At 33.1% G+C, this 21,957-nt stretch overlaps 1 protein-coding gene across 1 annotated transcript; it reads left to right on the top strand.

Moving 5' to 3' along the window:
* The first annotated feature begins 12,843 nt into the window (after positions 1 to 12,843).
* On the top strand, positions 12,844 to 13,465 carry LOC107892716 (stamen-specific protein FIL1). Its single transcript, XM_016817772.2, has 2 exons — positions 12,844 to 13,168; positions 13,283 to 13,465. Exons 1-2 carry the CDS (start codon positions 12,880 to 12,882, stop codon positions 13,300 to 13,302), a joined length of 309 nt encoding a protein of 102 aa, XP_016673261.1. The 5' UTR covers positions 12,844 to 12,879; the 3' UTR covers positions 13,303 to 13,465.
* The last annotated feature ends 8,492 nt before the right edge of the window (positions 13,466 to 21,957 follow it).

The following is a 21,957-nucleotide window of genomic DNA, read 5'->3' on the forward strand; positions in this document are numbered from 1 at the left end:
CCTTTAAGTTGGTTTTAATTTTTAATTTGGCTTTGCTTACTTATTTTAAACTACTAGTTAGGAGAAGACGAATTTTTTAAAAATAATTATTGTTGTCAAAGACACGAGTTTTAATAATAGAATTTAAAAAGCTTTCGCGATTTTAAACCAACGTATTAAAATAATATCAGATAACAAGGTAAATATTTTGACTAGAGATTTGTTTATTATTCGTTAAGGGGTTTTTATAAACTTAGAAACAAATTTTTACCGATGAGTTGAATTTTCAAAAGTCACTCCAATGTGACATGCCAGATTCGACCATAACGTTTAGGCTGAGTCTGGGGTGTTACACTCTGAAGCATCTGAAACATGACTAGCTTCAGCTTGAATTGTTGTGCCTCAATTTCGAGTCTCCTAATACCCAAATTAAGATCATGAAACATTGGCACGGCATATTTTCTTAAAGCTCTGTCCCTATCATCAGCAATAAGGATAGGATTTTGAGCAGGGTTTGCTCTGTTTCCTTGATTCAGATTTTTGTAGTTCATCTCTTTGGTCTTTCTCTGACTTGCTTGTCTTCTTCATTGTCAAAATGTTCTTTCAATCTCAAGGTCTACGGGGAGTAAATCAATGATTTGGTCAATACTCATAAACAACTGAAACAAACATTGAAAAATTAGTTAATTTAAAATTAAACAGAAAAATAAATAAACCAAAATGAAAAATTCAAACATTCACAAATAACAACTTGTAGAATAGTCCCCAGATAACAACTTGTAGAATAGTCCCCAGCAACGGTGCCAAAAACTTGTAATGACGAAAGTGTGCAAGTGTACACAATCGCAACAAGTATTAAAGTGACAAGTAAATGTCGAGTTATTGTACCCACAGAAATTGTGAAAAGAATTATTTATGAATGCAATTAAAAACACTTTGGTGAAGAAAAATATTTTGATTTGAGGAGGTGATTAAAAGCTAAGATTTTTAACTATGTAAAATAAATAAAGATAAAATAAAGGTTCCAATGCACGATTTCAAAAGTTGATTTTAATCAAGATGACATAATTGTGTTAGATTAATTACATTTTTTTAGCTTAGAATTACTAAACTCTTGTTTATGTTGTTACAAATAAATTCATCGCAACTTGGCAATATTCTAACTTATGAACATACCTACCAAATCCATTTATCACTTGACTATATCTCTATGTCAATTCAACCGATTAAACACATTTTACTAAGCAAATGTGTTAATGCACATACATACTTATGAAATTAAAAATAATCTCTTGTACATATCTCCATGCCAATTTAAATAATTAATTCAATCTCATAAGCACATAAAAGATTATGTGAGGTAACAATGTATTCCTACCTTGAAATAATTTAATCACAATAATCTTGCAAGTTATGAAAGGCTAATGTGTCGTTAGATACCGTTGCTAATTTGACCCTCAGCTACCTTAGATGATTAAACATGCACTGATTAAGTATCGTGTCAATTAATTACAATTTCAATTCATTTAAATAATTAATTCATTAGTTACCTTACAATTGTTATGCAAGAATAACTTAGTCATGGTTTTACTTAATCAAACATCTTACCAAAGCCTCTAACAACACAAACACAATTTTAATAATTTAAGTGGACAAAATGCAATTAACCTAACACGAATTAAATTTAAGCCATATTAATTAAATTAAACATATCAACATCACAATTGTTCATAGACATGTTCATAACAACAACAATAAAATTAAAAGGATAAGGAACAAGAATCAAATCTGGTGTTTCTCTAAGGCTTGACTAGTTTGCTTCGCTCCTACTTCTTCACTTGTTCTTGTTAAGTCGAGACTTCCAAGAACACTTGAATGCTACACCAAATGGTTTTTGAAGGACTCTTTTTCAAGTTGTGAAATCGGCAAGGGAATGGGGAAGAAAATGAAGAACACGGAAGGGGATTTGAAGAGAGAAAGTGAGAGAGAAGTGAAAGTATGAGAGGTTTTGAGATCTGTTTCAAATGAGCAACCAAGGGGGGCTTTTGAAGGTTTCAAACTTGCTATTTTAAGGTAGGGGCAAATCTAAAAAGGCATGAATAATGGATGGGTTTGAATGCAAAGTCAAGGAGTCTTCAAGGGCTATTTTGCAAGCCAAATAATCAGCCAAATAAGCTAATTGGATCAACATGTGGGACGGTTTTGGGCTGCCCAGTGCTCGATCGGATCAGTTTTCTCGGTTCAACTCAACTAGGCTTCTTTTCATAATTAATTAATAATAATTTATCTAACCCAAAATAATTTGGATTAAAATTAAAATTAACTATATTATGAATTAATGTTAATAATTTGGACCATCTTCGACTGAAAATTTAATTCACCTCAATGCTTCAAAAATCACTTCTCGGTTTTGCGCTTCTAACAGTGCCTACCTAGCCGTTTTTTGCCCTTTGTGCAAATCTCTCGAAAATGATCAAAATTAATCAAAATTTATTATAAAATTAATTAAAATTAAAAATTTTAATAATTTAAGTACAATTTAATTATTTTAATTATTACGAAATTGCATGAATTTGAGTTAAAAAGGGCATGAAAAAGTGTGTATATTTTCATGTTTCAAATTACATCTCATTATGTACATATACCTGTTCTTGCATTCATGATTCATATATGTACATGCATTAAGAATAATACATCCCTTAGGTTTGGGGGTGTATTGTGCGTCTAGACTACATTAGATATTTAGTTGAGCATGCGTGTTTTAGTATTTTTGTTCATTTGCCATTAATATTGCCATAGCACACATAACTACCAAAAAAATTGTTTAAACTATGATGAGTGTATTTTTGTTTGTGGTTTTCAATGAGGAACCTAATTCTTTTATAAACTTAGAAAGTTGGGACAGTGGATTAAGGTGGCGTTAGCTTAGGATAGTTTGTTTTCAAATTGACCCCTACAATTAGGATGTCCTAATTCCAATTACAATTGATCTATAGTAAATTTCTTTTTGATAAACTTAGAGATTATTGAAACGAAATTTAGCAAAATGGTAATATTCAACAATGAATAAAGTGACAATGTTTAAGAAAATTTAAGGGAAAAAATAATCTAAAAAATGCCATAAATACTCCAATGCTTAGAACTGCTAAGTAGGTCAACAACATTTTGTTTGCTCCATTGTGTTGTTGATTCGATAAGCAAGTTTGAGTAAGCGTGTGTAAATAATAATAATTAGTATAGGGGCACTCCACTGTAGTATTAGGCTGAGTAGCTAAAGGGGTAGTTGTTTCCTCTATCCATCTTTTTAGTCAAAAGCCTTAGCTTCATGAGTGATTATTCAAATCGTGACATGGTTGAGTATTCGACAATTTAGTGTATGCTCCATCGTAATTGTCAAGTCAAAGAATCATATGACAAGCTGAATTCCCTAGCAAAAGATAGGCATAATAAGCAAATATGTATGTGTTTGAGTATGTATAAGGCTAGATGAAAAAAAAAGAAAACTAAGTCAGTTAAAAGATGAACTAAGTAAATTAAGAGATACCTTCTATAATGAAAGTTGCGTGAGGACTTAGGATTTTTCTTTCTTTTAGGATAAAATTTTCTACACTTCATTTGCTAAATAAGATTATGAAGCTTGATCAAATTTTTAGACATAGAAGATTGCTGAGAACTAATGTACAAAATGCTTTTTAAATGGTCTAACAGTCCAAAGGTAATTATGTTGCTATGGCAATTCTTACATTCATTCATTCATGCATATTTTTCTTGAGGACAAGAAATAACTCAGGTTTGGGGGTGTGATAACTCTTGAAAAGAGTTATATTGCATGCCTTTAGACTTAACTAACTGCTTGTACTTAAGTAAATTTAGTTGCATTTTAGGACATTCCATTCATAATTTTCATTGCATTACATTAAGAAGAATGGATTATGCTTAAATGTTATTATATGTTACTTTTACTTGTTTACGGAAAGCATTTGTTTAGTACTAATTGGCCGGTGCAGGATGCGAAGAAAGAAATAAAGGAATGAAGGTTTGTTGTGGCAAAAGGTTGGACAATTTTCCAACAAGAATTACGTGAAAATTCTAGGAAAACTAAGTCAACACTCAATGCATAACAGTTTTAGCCCAACTCTACTTGTACTAGAAAAATTTGCATAAAAAAGAGGGAAAAAATCATGGGCTGATTGGTTTTACCCTAGGGAAAATGCTTATAAAAAACCAAAGGATGGAACCTAAATAGAGAAATGAAAAAAAGAACAACAACAAAGAGGAAACTCGAAAAGGGGTGAACACAAGAGAGGAAAGATCCTTAGGGAAAAATAAAAAGTAGCAGTTGAGTAGTGACGGGACGGTGGAGACAAAGGCAGTCCCTCTCAGTCACCACAGGACACTTTGTCGCTAGAGTGTGGGCTAGATAAGCGAAAGCTATCCTCCCGAAGTTCTTCTGTTATTTCTTGATTGCACTTCGTGAATTAATTTGTTGAAACGATGTTGAATGATATTTTGATTTTGAATTTTAATTGCTGGCCCATGAGCTAAATCTGATAAGGTTGGGATTACATGATGAAACATTTATTTTCTTTAATGGTTGAAGCACAGACTTGAATTAATATATTATTTCATTAAATTTTTTTTATTTCTAAATTATATGTGTGCAATCCCTAGACAGATATGACTGTGAAGCATGCCCATAAACTAATCTAATTATGAAAATGTTGGATTAGTTGGACAAAAATTGAATGATACAAGTGGGTATTCGACCAAATACTTGCAGCAGACTCTAGACATAGATCAGCATTTGTATAGAATGAAGAAAAAATAGTGTAGGGTGTCGTGCTAAGGCCTATAGTCACAGTCTAGGTAACTTGAGATCTTGCTCTTGAAAGAAGCATGTCACTTTAGGTCTCTTCTGAGTAGTAGGTTAAGTACGATTTTGTTGAGGCATTATTGTAAGTAAGGAAAGATTCTTAGTAATCCAAATCTTCCAATCAACATTGTAGACCTTCTATCCTTTTCCATAGTATCATTGCCATAGCATTATTAGTTATTTATTTATTCACTCACATTTTATTCTTGTAATTGCCATTGCATTTTTTTTACTCTTGGTTTACCTTAACATTTTCCAATATTAGTTAGTATACATATTGCACTTATCCTTATTATTTTAATTTACCATTGTGTACTTAACTTGGGTTTTCCATAACATTAATCATTATCATAACTTGACCATTTCTATATGTAATCTGATCCCTGTGGAGACTATCTCACTTATCACTTTATTACTTCATTCTACATGTATACTTGCACAATTCGCATATCATAATCCCATGCGACAACTACTCAATCACTATAATTGATATCTATTTATTATTAAATGCATAAAGATAACCTTAAAAAAAACCAGGGTGTGATTGATCTCGGTTCATTAACCCACTAACCCGGTTTTTGTGATGTTACAATTCTTCCCTCCTTAAAAATAAGTTCATCCTCAAAACTCCTATTGTCACACCAATACACTTATCCACCAATTTCATAACTCTTCTTTCCCAATCGACCACCATGTCTTCACTACGCAACTCTAATTCCAATGTAGTTTCAATCCGTCACATTAATTCTCCAATAAACTTCCTTCATTGACCCCAAATGCATCTCGATCCTTTGACACCTAACAACATAGACTAATCTATTATTCTATTTCTGAGCCGAAGCTTGGATTTAACCAAAAGAATGATGTGAACGATCTTTAACACGATGCTCAATGGACCTTTATCTGAAGCATGCACTATACTTTCCAACATTTTCCCTAATGACGCTTATTATAGTATTTACAAATAAAAAATCTTGTTTGAACTAATAAAACCTCTAGTACTAGCTTTTACAACATTCTATTATAGTCAATCCTCTTTGGCCCGCTCCAAAGGTCATGAATTTGGCCCAGTAGAACTAGACTTCCTCGTATTTTGTACTTTATTATTTTCTTTTCTTTCGTGTTCCAACCACTTACTCCTTTCAAATATCATTCTTCTCAACCGTAGTCTTGAAAACCTTTTCTACAACTCCCAACATTGCTTGGGATTTTGAATCAAATCTAGACTCTTGATTTCTGCCTTTAGTGGTAAATGCATTGACAATGCCATTGGTCTTAGGGTTAAGCACAAGAACCTGAAAGAGCTAAGAAATAATCTTGTGCAGTCCTTGAAAATTTTATGTTACTCTATAGTTTAAAAATAAAATGTCTAACTATTTCCTGAGTGTGTACAGTCTAACGTTTATAGCTCTAATCTATAACTTCAAACAACATAATATTAATATTTGTTTACAGTTTAGCAGTGATAGTACTAACTTTGGAACGACATTGGAGTTCTCTGATTTTAACTTTTTTGAAAATCTTATGAAATTTTTTGTGTGGCATGGTTCCCAAAATACCTCTTTCAAATATGTATGCAAAATCAAAACAAAAATCCATGGTCTGCGTTTTGAACTGGGCTCTAGTACAACTAAATGTAACGCCTTAAACTTGACCTAGTTGTTATGGCCGTATTCTGAAAGCTACATTGGCCACCGAGAAAAGCTTTTGTAACTTAAAATGTGCTTTTTAAACCATTTACGCAATTCGTTCAAAACTGGTAAATCAAATGTTCAACTTAATTTTCAAATGTCATTTCAAAACCATTTGTCCATGAACATGACCGACATAAACTTTCTGAGTTAAAAAAAAACATTTTAAAACTATTGGCTTACCAATTTAAAACAAATGAAATAAAGAGTTTATTTTAATTTCGTAAAAACCATGCAAATTTTAGGAATTGAAATAAATAATATCTCAATTGTAAACATTCAATCATTTATTCAAAACTATTTCAAATTTTCAATCATACTTTTAAATCATTTGTTGTTTTATTCAAAATTTAGAGAACTTGGTTATTCGTTATTATTTTGGAAATAAAAACATATTAACTTCATAAATAAAATGTCTTTAGAAAACTCAATTGTAAACATTAATAATTTTCAAAACTAAGTCTAATTTTATTAAAAACTCATTTTTTAGAAATGCAGCGGAAAATGTGTTATTGATAGATTATATTTTAAGAACCTATTTTCAAGCGAAATCTTAACAAATACTAATTTATGCAATTTTTAAAACTTAATGTCATGCAAACAATTTATACAAATCAGAATGAAAAATCCCCAAAATAAAGTCTCATGCCACAGTCCATACGCAAACTCATTACAAACCCAAAATATCAAAATAAAATTAAATTACTTATAATTTAAAAAGAATTTCAAGTCGAATCCTAATCTCGCAGTTATATGTAAAACCAAAAAACTGAAGGGGGTGAGCTATAAAGCTCAGTGTGAGATTAACAAAAACACAACCACAAACATATATACACATTACATAATCATAATAATCATATCAGTTTCATATAACTCATTATTTCACTTTTATACTATGTATGATCATGTCGATGCACATTTTTTTAAAATGATACAGATTTTAGGAAAACAATCATACCCATCTCTGCTACACACCAAAATCAAGTTTTCCCAGAACTCGTTCATCCAACACACCAAATTATGAATAGTTTCATAGTAACGTAGATAAAATACCACATAATCAAAATCATGGACAAGCCACCAGAGTTGCAGATAAACTGCCATATAATCAAATTGTGAAAAGTGTCACATTAAAGTAGATAAACTGCTATATACTTCCACCTTTTACATGTCCCACCCCATGCATGTGATATGGCCAAAATCACTCGAAATCTTATAGGCATGTTTAACATGCAAATCACATATATATTCATAGTACCAAAATTTCATATTTTATTTTCATACGAATATCACATGTCATATAATCACATAACATGTGAATGAGATGTACATATTTTTCACATTAATAGTAAGCATTAATATCACACAACATGCTTTCCATAACGTATATGGTTTGGGGAAACATTTACTTGATAAAATCTATAACAGTAATTTATCTCTCTTTATGGATACATGTAGTATCCTAATCAATCAACATTATTTAAATAACAACATTTTTATTAATATAAAACAAGTCTTAATTTTTTTAATGTTAGAACCCGCACCTGATAGTAGATTCAATGCAAATCATCACTCCAAAGAAACACCCACACTCGGATCTAATCGATAGGTTACCTACTTATCAACAAAAGTAATCTTTCATTAGGAAGGTTGTTTTTCAAAAATTTATAAGATGCACCAATTTGAAAATACTTTCATCTGCACTTACTCTATTAATAATCAATCAAAAATTGATCTCGTTCCCAATGCTAAGTGTTTTCTGGAATGGTATTGATCGGCCTTTCATCAAAAGTAAAATATGATGCGTTAATACTTAAAGGAAAATAAATTAAAACCCCTTAAACACATTCGACCTATAGGAAAAAGTATGAAAGGAATAGTAAACTTCATTCCACTACCATACTTACTCTATTTTGATTAAAACGAGAAGGTCAAAGGATCGTTGTGCTCTTGAGAAGGTTGAGAATCTAGAGAAAATTATCACTTGAAAAAGTGAGTCACTCAGTTTAATACTTTAAACATAATATTTAAACTTATTGAAATATGGCTGTAGAATTTTCGTTTACTATAAGAATGATAGAGGTTGGAAAATAGTGGAGAAAAGAGAAAGAATCACCAAAGCCGGTGGAGGCGCTGTGAAAGAAATCTGGCGACGGAGGTAGTAGTGCTACGGTAGAGGAGGAAGAAGAAAAGAATATGAGTTCGACCATTGTCTTAATGGAGGAAAATTGAGAAGAGAAATGAAAATGAGAAAAAATAGAAGTTAAAAGGTGGTTGCCACGGTGGTGGAGGGCGGTGCTAGGGGCGGCACTTGGAGAGAAAATAGGAGAAACGTGGCGGCGCAAAGGAGGTTAGGCGATAAGGTGACGATGGTTCAAGGCCAGGAAATGGTGATGGAAAAAAAAGAAAGCAAAAAGTGAGGTTGAGAGCTAAACAAAAGAGAAAAAGAAAGGAAATGGGAGGAGTAAGGGGAGGTGCTACAATGAGAGGGGGAGAGTGATATGATGGATGGAAAGAGTGTGGTCAACCTTGTCTAGGTACAATGAACCATTCCTATGGGAAAAATGCAGGAATTGACAAGTAAGGGGAACAATAGAATGAAAAGGGGATTATGGTCTCCATAATTAAGATATGTTGACCTAAAGAAAAGGAAAGAATCTTTCCCCCACTATGGTAAGAAAGTTGGTTGGCAAGGGACTATTTTTCACATGGAAAAATCACAAAAATTAATTAAAAAGTTTGTTGATTAGAAGACTTGAACCTAAGACCTATAGGATATTAATTAAACACTTAACCACTCTACAATTCACTTTCTTGTGATTAATTAAGCAAGAAAATAAATAAAACATGGAATAATTAAATAAAATGTGCGAAGATAACCTTAAAAAAATTAGGGCATGATCGCTCTCGGTTCATTAACCCAATTTCTACTAACCCAAGTTTTAGGATGTTACATAAAATTTAGACAGTAAATGGGAACTAATGGAGCTACTGGTAAGTTGTAGCAATTGACCTTCTCTTAACGACAGATTTTTGGACAAGGTATCAACTGTAGCATTGGTTAGACCCTTCCTATAAACTACCTCAAAATCATAACCAAGCATTTTTGCCACCCACTTTGCTGAAACGAAGTAACTACCACTTGGTCAGCCAAATCAAGTTTACATGTCGAATCAAATAATAAAGTGATAAGTGAGTATCATTCCCACGAGGATCGAATTGAGGCACAAAAGTGGTCAAGTTATTATAATATAAAATACAATTAATGATATGGTAAAGCCATAATATGTATGCAGTGGCAATTAAAGGAATAGTGATGTATGCAATATGTGGAATTAATGAATACTTGGAAATGCTATGGCAAAATGGGAGTAGAAATGTAATGGCAATTATGAGAATTACTGCGTGAATATTATGTAAATGAACAAATAAATAACTAAGAATGATATGGTAAAGATAAAGCGACAAAGAATAAAGGATATATGATGTTGGTTTGGAAGGTCGGGATTACTAAGAATCTACCCTTACTGTCAATAATGCCTCAGCAAAATCATACTCAGTTTACTGCTCAGAAGAGTTCTAAAATGGTCTGCTTCTTTTGAGAGCAAAAACCTTAAGTTACCTTGCCCGTGTCTATAGGCCTTAATATGGTACCCTGTATTGTTTTCCTTCTATATGAACTCTGTTCTATGTCTAGAGTCTACTGCAAGTATCGGTTGAATACTTGTTTATATCATTCAATATTGATCCAACTAATCTAACCTTTTTAGAATTAGATTTAGTTTATGGGCATGCTGAATAGTCATCTATGTCTAGGGATTGCACACATACAATTTAGAAATAAAAATAATTGAATGAAATAATAAATTGATTCGGATCTATGTTTCAGACATTAAATAAAATAATAGGTTCATCATGTAATCCCAACTTGATAAGATTTAGCTCATGGGTTGGCATATAAAATTCATAACCAAAATAACATCCAACACTATTTTCATCATTCAATTCACGAAAGAACAAGGTAAGAAATACGGAAGACTTCGGGAAGATAACTTTCGCGTGTCCAGTTCACACTTCATTAGCATAGTGTCCTACAATGGTTGAGAGGAACTACTTCCGTCTTCCTCTTTCTATCTCTACTCAACTGCTACCTTCTATTTTTTGCTAAGGCTCTCACTCTTGTCTGTCGTTAAGGGTTTCCTCCTTTAGGTTTTTATAAGCTTTTTCCCTAGGATAAATCCAACAACCCATGATATCTTCTCCTCTTTTTTAGATTTTCTTTTTGGTTTAAAATCCCTTCCTTTAGGGTAGGTATCAGCCCATGATCTCATGATCCTTTTTCCATTTTTTAGGCAAATTTTTTGGTATAAGTAGAGTTGGGCTAAAATTGTTATGCATTGAGTGTTGACTCGGTCTTCCTGGAATTGCCATGGCATTCGTGTTGGCAAACTATCAAAACTTTTGCCACGACAAACCTTTATTCCTTTATTTCTTACCCCACATCCTGCACAACCTTTCCATATGCAATTAAAAGTAACAAATAATAATATTTAAGCACCGTCCAAGATTCGTATGAAATGTTCTAAAAATGCTAAAATAATATCTTAAAATACAACTAAGTTCACTTAAGTACATACAATTGATCCAGTCTAAAGGCATGAATTATAACTCTTTTCAAGAGTTATCAAGCAACAGCTGCCGCATTTGAAGAAGAAGATCCCAAATATTGCTCAAATAATGAATGAATCTCCAATCACAAATAATCGCTAAAGCCTTGCAGCCTTGCTTCCAACTTGGAATCCCACTTAGCTTCCAGCTGAGACAACTCTCCCTAAACCTTCAAAAGTTCCTACTACAGCATAGACGAGTCCTTTTGCCCTCACGTGATCACACCATCTCCAGCCATGAAGAATCGTTGAAGCTCTGATACCTTTGATATGTTTTGGAACAAAAAACTAGAAAAGGGAGAGCAGAGAAAAATGAGAGAACAGAGAGAATAGAGAGAATAGAGAAAGAGAGTAAGAATTTTTACTGAATAATTCTCATGCATACCCAATACAACTCAACATTCCTGATATATAAGAAAATAAAGAAAATGATAGGTTGGAATAATTAGTTAACAGTAACAAATTGTATGAACAAAACGCGCTGTTTCACTTAATTCACTCGTTGTGCAGCATTTCACTAAGGTTTCTCTTTATTATGATTTTACTCATATAATTCAGCCCATATCACCTAGCTCTAGTAGAAAATGATGCAAAATCTTGGATCCAAATAACCAATTTTAATGTTTGAGTTGATTTCAGTTCGTTTGACTATTTCTTGAATAGAAAATTCAGAAGACTCAAACCCTAAGAAAACAAAAGAAACAAATCTGAAGTGTTTTGTGCATCTATCTTTAAAATTCTTTCTAACCCCGATTTCCTAAAATCTTGAAAAAAAATGTAGATCAATAGTTAATAGGATGAACTCCATGAAAATAAAAGGACCCAACTGAAAATAATTTAAGTTGATAGAGATTTAAATGAAAATATTTGAGCTAAAAAATCAATAAGTGATACTAGCTTATCAATAAATGAGAAAAACATCAAGTAATTCGTGGTCAATCCCAACATCGAAACTGACATTACACTTAAGGGTGGAGTCAATTATTTATTCTTTTGATTTTTTATTTTCTATTATTTAAAATTTTGTTTTCTTTCTTTTTTAATAATTAATAACCCTCTTTTATTTATTTTCCTCACACTTTACTTAATTATGACTACGATTAAATTTTGGTGACTGCAAAACTCAAATTTCTTTATCCTTCTGTGAGAGATTTGACGTTACTCCTATCTGTAATTTTATTCAGTTTTTAAGTCTAAAAATTATAATTAATGAATTTAACGCCATCAAGAGTGGTAAATTATATCAGGTTTATTCATGTAACTGGTTTTGAGAAATTTTGTTGAATACAGGGAAGTTCAAAATTGAAGAATCATACCATCAATTGAGTTGAATAATTCATTTGAAGTTGTGAGAACTATAATATCTAACCTTTGGCTATTGGCAGACTTGTTTTTCCTTTTACTTCTTTTTCCCCCAAATATTCACAGCATTTTCTGTTGTCGTTAAAGTTGTATTATGTGCTGTGTAGTTATACACACGAGAAATGTAATCCTTCAACTGTTCTAAGTATAACAAAACATTGACGCGCTAAAAAATTAACATAGGTAACTCGTGCATTAACGGATACTCTCAATTCTGTAAGCATCCAAGGCCCACTATAAATACCCTCAAATCTCAATAACTAGGCACAAAACTGAGAAACAAAATTAACCCAAGATTTTAGAAACCATGGAAGTTATTAAATCAGTGGCATCTCTCAGTTCCCAAGCAGCAGCAATACTTGTGCTGCTGACTGTAGTAGCAGTGCAGACCCAGACGGCTAAGGCACAAAGCTGCAGTACTGAGCTCACCAACTTGAATGTGTGCGCACCATTTGTGGTCCCTGGTGCCACTCAGACCAACCCTAGCCCTGACTGCTGTGCTGCACTCCAATCAGTGCAACATGACTGCCTCTGCAGCACTCTTAGTATTGCCTCTCGACTCCCTTCTCAGTGCAATCTGCCTCCTCTGACTTGTGGTAATCGATGGTAATTAAGTTATCTCTTTTTCCCCTTAATCCCATTTTTAGTTACTTTATTTTATTATTCAAGTTTGCTCGTAATTAGATAGCATTTTTTCACTCTATATGCAGATATGCAGATTAGCGCATGATTCTTATGCAAAAGCGATACAAGCTAGAAAAAACAAGGCTGGAATTTATCATCTCTTTTTTTTTTTCTTTAATGGGTATCTCGATCTGTGACCAAGAAAGCTATGGTAATCCAAGAGAAGTTGATTAAGTATTTTAAGAAATAAACATATCGTTGAAAACTAACAGTAGCAAGTTTCAATTGTTTTCTTTTTTCTAACCATGGGAATTTTATTAAAGAATCGAAAACAAAAGGCTACATAACTAGCATAACACAAATCATAATTCCATGAAAAATCGAATTAATTTGACAAAATCCTGCTCAAGTTTCAAAGTATTTGTGCGTTTCCAAGCAAGTCTCAGAATTTTATATGACAATTGCTCCAATATTATTTTACATATATATCTTTCACCCTCTTCTACTCTTCTACATTATTATTTACATATATCATATTTGAGTTCTGTCCAGTTGTTTATGTTTTATTATCATATTTTGTACTGGTTTGATTCTATACTATAATTATTAGGACCTATACGTTATGGAAAATTATTTGGTACATTGACTAGTGAAGTTTTTAGACCCACAAGAGGTCAAGGGGTTGACAAATGTTCCATAAGGGTATGGTAAATTATTAAAAAAATAAATATTTAAAAAAAATACATGACAATTTTTTAAAGCTGTGAATAAAGAAAAATAATCTGTGAGTATACCAAATATTAACCCCAACTTTATTTGTAATAGTAAACTTTCAAAAGGAAATTATTCGGAGTTCAAGTCCATCTAAAGCACTATATCCTCAATTCCTAACACACATGGTATCAGTTAGACCTGCTAATGGGCCAACCACCCGCCCAGGCTCAAAGGCTCATCCGAAAAATAGGAGAATTTGGATAAAAATACAAGGCTCGAAAAATAAACTTGGGTAAAATTTAAGGCCCATTTTCTATATGGGTTGGGCCTTGGGCAAGATATTTTTTACCTGAGCCTGGCTCGGCCTGAATATATTATGTTATAGAAATATTATATTAATTATATATGTTAAATATTATATTTATGATAGGTTTACATTCTCAGGTCTTTTACGAGCTTACATAAGCTCCAATTCTCTTAGTTGACTCAGTTCTAACTTTAACAATCTTTGACTCTCCTAAATTTCCCATTCTTCGTAGTCTCATTCATAAATTTCATCATCATAATTTATTTCATCATCAAACCACATGTAATCAAAGTTGTCCATGGTATTGCTGAATGGGTCTTAATGGCTAATTTTGTAGGACTTTTCCCTCTTTTCAAGGGTAGGTGCTGGGATCTTTTGAAGAAAAGAAAAAGTGTTAGTAAAATAACATAAATACATAAATATATGAAATTAAAGATCGTATCTATAATTTAAAATTTTCCTAAATCCATAAATTAAAATTCATCTAGTGACGTTCCCCATCGGCAACGTCTCCAACAACTTGACCGCCTCCGACGTACTAATGTCCAAAGTGTGAATAGTGCAACTAAAAATATAATATTGAGGCGATGTCTGCAAGTATGCGGGTCAAATTGTAATATAGTTACAACAGAGTCGGTAAGTACTCCGTTGATTGTACCCAAGGGAAGCAAGTACTAAATCAATATTAACCTAAACAATAATAGATCTAATTAGTACTTTAAATAAATTATATTACGATCAAACATAAAATAAAATAATTCAGATTTTTATAAGAAAAAAGAAATATATATGCATAAAAGAGTGAACACAGAAAACTAAGATGTAATTCAACCAAATCTAAGGCATGGGTGATTAGCTCGCTTCAGTGGTCATAACTAATTCCTATTTTGGGTTTCTACTCAATCAACTAGTCGTTACCTTAGTAGGATCTCTCGATTTTCCACTAAACTAATGAGTCGGCAATAACTACTTATCTCTCGACCTTATAGTCCAGAACGGATTAGGGTAAGGGGTTCACAGATATGGAATACAAAATTTGGGTTAATTCCCACCTAGATGACTTCCTAGGGTTTCCAGGCCTAAGGTTTAAATTCTTTCTATCCCAAATAGTTGATTCGCTAAGAAAACCCTACATAGAAATTAATTAATTACACTTCCACTCACTAATCCCCCATAAGAGGATTAGTTCCTTATCGATTTCATAAACACAATAAGCTTGATAAAAAAATTAGGCATTAAGAACAAATCAAGAATAAGAGTTTAAAGAGAAATCATGATTGTATTCGATAGATGAAGTGCAGAATCCATACAGAATTTTGATTGAATCCACCAATCAAGTTCACCGAAGAACACAAATGAAAATAACTAAAAAGGAAACCTAAGTCTAAAAAAACTAAAAACTAAATTACAAAGAAAATTCTAATTTATGGAAAGTTGTCTTTCTTAAGTGCCTAATGAGTCTATATATAGAGTTAGGGTTAGTCGTCTTCCTTAACCCTAGGTTGGCTAACATTGTCATGTTAATTTCCATTGTGGGGATTAAAACACCCTCAGCTCAGTAATTATTTCAGGTACATGACCGGTATCGCAACATCTAGTGCCTACATCGTGACATTGAAGGATGTTTGCTTGGCCTCATGTTTAGCTCCAAAGGTGTGTCGTGACATCTCCTGACTGTGTCGCGACACCAAAGGCAGTCTTGGAATTTTGGCACTCTACTCACTATGTTGCGACATTCAATTCATGTGTTGCAACACTACAACTAGCCTCGAGCTCTAATGCCTTTGAATGGTTATCCTGCACACTTACTAAGTACGTTAGTCCTCTCTTAGTCCTTTTTCGGCCTCTAAGGTCATAAAATAACTTAAATTACACTTTTTATTGAATTGAAACTAAAATAAAAAACTAACTAAAACATAATAGAATTGCTCTTATTCAAGCTCCTAAAGTATGAAAACTAGTTTAATCTGCTACAACGAATTACGGAAGATCAGATGTGTTGTGCCACTTTTAAAAAAAGAGGGTTTTTACTAGTGCTCGACTCTAATTCCAGTTGCACCTAAAAAATGGGTTAGATAGGAATTCTTTAAAACTGAATTTTGAAAGAATTATGTCAACAAAAGATACCTTGATAAGAAGAAAAAGGAATTCTTTAAGTTGAAACAGGGAAAAAGATCAGTTACTGAATACGAACGTGAGTTTGTATAGCTCAGTAAGCATGTTTGTGAAATTGTATCTAGTGAGGAAGAAATGTGTATCTATTTCGAAGATGGATTAAATGACGAGATCAAGTTGCTAGTTGGTGTGATGGAAATTCGAGAGTTCATAGTTTTGTCTGATCGAGCTAAGAAAATGAAAGAATCAAGTAGTCATTTTTCAGCATCATCAAGGTTTCATGGCAGAGATCGAATGAAACAAAATAGTATAAGATCATTGATGCCTACTGTAGCTAGAACGGGTAGCGTTCAAAATGTAAGTAGACTTGAATGCAACCATTGTGGCCGAAATCATTCGAGAGTGTGTAGATTGATAGACAGGTCCTGTTTTATTTGTGGATCCCCCAATCATTTTAAGAAATATTGCTTGGGTCAAGCTAAATTGAATAGATATCGGAAATCAAAATCTATTGTTACTTCTAATGGAGGTAGACAACTAGGAAATAGTGGCACCGCTGGAGTCAGTTGAAGTGGGACCAAAGATACAATAGTTCGATCTGAAGCTCGAGCTCCTGCTAGAGCTTATGCGATCCATGCACACGAAGAGGCCTCAGCTCCTGATGTTATTACTGGTACCTTTTCTATCTTTGATGTTACAATATATGCATTAATTGAACTTGGGTTGACACATTTATATATATTGACTGTGACAGCCCAAAACTGACCCTAGTCGGGAAGTGGTTTCGGGACTGCTAAACCGAGTCTTATAAATAATTAAAAGTTATATTCTGTGTTTATGATGTGAGTAAATGCATGTGTGAAAGTTTCATGCATTAATTTGATCATCTTTATGTGAATTTATTAATATGGACTTATATGAAACTTTGTTGGAAAGTGAGAGGTTAATTTTACAATGGTCTAATAGTACATGCATTGAAAGGAGTGGTTTTGCATGTCAATTTACCCATGATAAACATGGTGGCCGGCCAAGGAAGGAATATGCTCCACTAATTCAAAAATTAAAATAATTTTGTATTAACAAATGATTTAATAATTGAAATTAAAGGAAATAAAATATGAGAAGTGGGATGAGAAACCAAAGTGTTTCATCTTTACTTCTCCATTGCCGAAACTAGAAGAAAGAAAGAAGAAAAACTCTTGTTGAATTTCGGCTAAGGTGTTTTGATACAAAAAGGTATGTTTTATGCCACTCTTGAAAATGTATGCATAATTTGGAGGATTGGTTTAAATTTTACTTGAATCTTGGATTGAAATTAGGTTATTTATGAGGGTTGAATTGCGGCCTAGGAACTTAAAATTTTTAGTAGAAGTTTTGATGACATTAGATGGATAGTTAGGTTGGATGTGTTAAATTGTTAATTGTTTTAGCTTGAAAGTTAAGGTTAATATGGTTTATGGGATTGCCGAATCTAATGTAGGGTGAAAGAAAAATATATGTATTCGGTTATGCTATTGATTCTTGGGGAGATAATGTTTAATGTATTTTTGTTTATGTTTTATAAAAGCACTAGTAATTGAATTTGAGAAATTTTAACTTGTTGATGGGAGGTGTTGAACGTGATATTCGGATGTGTTTCAAGGAATGACATTAGGGTAGCTAGAGTCTAAGAACTTTCGGTCAAGGACTATTGTGTGAGCAAATTCGGTATAAAGGTTTAAATGTTAATTGCATTGTATTTAATGTTTAAAGAATAGGTAGTAGCTAATTAAAGTTAAGAAGGCTAGAATTTCTTTTAAGGGAGGTGTGACCTTAATATGAAAAAAAATAGAATCAGCCTTAAGCTTGACTAAATGGTTCGGTTATTATTAGCTTAGAAGAAACCTATATGAAATTGTTGTATTAAGTCATAATATATAATTACATATGAAGGCTAAGTTTAAGTAGTAAGGCCGAATAGGTTATAAATTAATTATAGACGGTTCATATACATAGGAGTATGTATGTATTTGTGTGTGCGGCATTGTTGATAAATGGTGAATTGGTAATAATCTACTTGGGACAGCAGTAGTAAGGTGATTTTCGAAAATCGCCATAATTTGTAGGAGTTGAATTAGAAGCTGAGGGAATTATGTCATTAAAGCTTCAAGGGTCTATTTTCTTACAAAAGAAACTATAGAAACAAAAGAGTTACCGATCTAGAGATATTTGAAGTATTGTGGGGCTGAGTCAAAATGACTGCTGGATTCCCTGTTCTGTTTTTAGAAAATCATTATAAATTGTACAAAAATGATTATAAGATAAAATTTATATGCTTAGACTCCTTAATGAGTCTAGTTTCAAATGAGATTAAATACAACACATTTGGAATTCTGTAAAGTGAGAAATTGGATTCGTAGTGAAGAGTGGTCAGAATAGTCAAACAGTGAAATAGGGGAAACTTTAAGAAAAATTTGGTATTGATTGGCCAAGCCTAAAATTCTGAAAATTTTATGGATGGAAGATATACGAGTCTATATTCAGGGAAAATTAACGGCAAGTGATTTGGAGTTTAGTAGCTCCAGTTATAAGTAATTTAGTAACTACTGCTCAGGAAAACAGCTCGTAGTGAATATGTGATTTTGTTGTAAACATTAATGAAAGTTTGCCGATGAATTATTTATTGATTATTATAAAGCTTACTATAATCTATGTGTGTGAAAGTCGGATCAATATATATATTATTCTGAAAGTAATACTTGAATAGTCGATTAATGACTATTTTAAATTTTGTTGAACTTAAGCTCAAGAGCAAAGGGGAACTAGATCCGATAAAGGGAAGGAAAAAGTAATTGAATAGCCGTTGAAGTCGTTCGACGACATTTGAGGTAAGTCTTCGAGTAATGACCCTACTTGAATTATATTGAAATGAATAGTCATACTATGACGGATAGTCGAATGTGCTTAGAGGCTATCTTATAAAGCCAATTGAAATCATGCTCTTTGTGTGTGGCTACTGAGCCGAAATTTGAAAGGTTTAATAAATGTTTTGTGTTTGAGCCTTAGTAACGAAGAAATGATATGGATGTGTTATGATTATTGATATATGTGTGCATGAGCATTGGATTATATCCGGGCTAAGACCCGAAGGCAATTATGCGAGTTGATATATCCGGGCTATGACCCGAAGGCAATTATGCGAGTTGATATATCCGGGCTATGACCCGAAGGCAATTATGCGAGATGATATATCCGGGCTAAGACCCGAAGGCAATTATGCGAGTTGATATATCCGGGCTAAGACCCGAAGGCAATTATGCGAGTTGATATATCCGGGCTATGACCCGAAGGCAGTTATGCGAGATGATATATCCGGGCTAAGACCCGAAGGCAATTATGCGAGTTGATATGTCCGGGTTAAGACCCGAAGGCAAATGTGTTTGCGGCTGTATTCGGTTAAATACCGAAGAAACTTGGGTTTGAATGTGAGCGTTTTGTGCTGTAACTAATTTAATAAATATGCTTGACCAACCCGAATGATAAGGTATGTTTGCATGTGCATTGGAAAAGTCGATTCGTTTTAAATAGTATTCGTGCGATCGGCTAACGAATTTTCGGCTTTTAGAAAGGTTGATACCTTGTGTATATATGTTGATGAAGTGTGAAGTAAGTATGATTATGAGAATGTGTGTTAATAAAGTGATTTAGTTAGCTATGTGAATGTAATACTGTAGTCAAAGCCGATTTCATTACTTGAGACTTACTAAGCTTAAAATGCTTACCCGGTTGCTTTGGCTCTCTGTTTTATAGATTTTGTTCGTCAGCTATCGGATTCGGGATCAGCGAAGTCGAAGTCATCTACACTATCAAAGCTCTTTTGGTACTCTTTTAGATGAACTCTGGATATGGCATGTATAGGACTACCCCCTTTTGTTTAAGTTCTTATTGTGATGTATGTGTGTAAAGCCATGCGAAAATGGCTCGTAGAAGTGGAGTACGGCATTAGACCATTTGTGTTTATGTATGTATATATGGTTTCACGATGTGACTATGGTTTGAAATGGAAGTGTTGGGCTAATGATCAGCCATTGGAATGGCTAAATATGATCACATGTGGACCTATGTATGGAAAAACCCTAGTTGGTCCATGGTAACCACAAAATAGGTAAAGTTTACCTTGAAAACAGATGCTGACAGCAACAGTGGTGTAGATTTGAAAAATCACAAAAATTCGTAGGAGTGGAATTAAATAGTGAATAAATTATGTAATCGAACCTTGATGAACCTACTTTCATATGGAAGTAACGAAACAATCATATGAACAGTACAGTAAGAGATATTCGGGTTCTTGTGGAACGGGGCCAGAACAGTTTCTGGATTCTCTGTTCCGCCTTTGGAAATTCACTATAAATTGACCAGAGATAATTAGGGGTCATACCATATATGCATGGTTTCCTCTCTGAGTCTAGTTTCCATAGAAACAAACGGCATCAGTATTGAAGCTCTGTGCAGAGAGATATCCAAGTCGTAATGGGAAGAGGTCAGTGTAGTCGACCCCTGTAACATGGGAGACTTTGACTAATAAACTGTACTAATTGGCCCGACCAAAAATTCTAGAAAAAAATACATAGGTGGGTACATGAGTCTAGTTTCAGGGAAAAATCACAAAACTGATTTTCGAGTTGTGAAACTCAAGATATGATTTTTGAAGCGACTAGTACTCAGACTGGGTAGTGTCTGGAAAATTTTTTAAAAGTCTGTCAACACCTCGTATTCGACTCCGGTGACGGTCTCGGGTTCAGGGTGTTACATTGACTATGCTAGTAATGGAAAAGAGTTTTCCAGTTGAGTCAACTGAATATGTTGTTAAAGTAACGAGAACCCTTTAGGCAAAAGTGTCATAATCGATCTAGTTTGCAAATATTGTCCACTAAAAATTTAAGATTATGACTTTCCTGCTGATTTGATGTTGCTATCTTTTAATGAATTTGACTTTATTCTGGTGATGGATTGGCTAATTGTACACAATGCTGCAGTGAATTGCAGATAGAAACAAACTGTTTTGAAATGTTGAAATAGTGAATTAATTTTTGTTGAATCTGTTAAGTTTGATTGTGTTATAAATATGATGTCTGCACAGAAATTTTTCTAAAAAGGTTGTAATGAATTTTTAGCTTATATTCTGGATTCTCAAGTATCTAAAATGAAAGTTGATTAGGTACCGACATTTTACGAGTTCACTGATGTATTACTTGAAGAATTATCAGGATTACCACCAGAATGGGAAACTTAATTTGCTATAGAGTTAGTACCTGAGACTGCTTCGATCTCTATTGCTTAGTACAAAATGGCTCCAACAAAATTAAAAGAATTAAAAATCGAGTTGCAAGAATTAATTGACAGAAGTTTTATTTGACTGAGTATTTCACTCTGGGGCGCACCTATTCTATTTGTAAAAAATAAAAATGCATCGATGAGATTGTGTATAGATTATTGATAGTTGAATAAAGTTACGATAAAGAAAAAATATTTATTTCCTTGTATTAAAGACCTATTCGATTAGTTAAAAAGTACTACACTGTTCTAGAAGATATATCTCTAATCTAGTTACTATCAGTTGTGAGTTAAAGACGTTGATGTGTAGAA

The sequence above is a fragment of the Gossypium hirsutum genome, chromosome D09 (genome assembly GCF_007990345.1).
Source record: "Gossypium hirsutum isolate 1008001.06 chromosome D09, Gossypium_hirsutum_v2.1, whole genome shotgun sequence".
Lineage (NCBI taxonomy): Eukaryota > Viridiplantae > Streptophyta > Magnoliopsida > Malvales > Malvaceae > Gossypium > Gossypium hirsutum.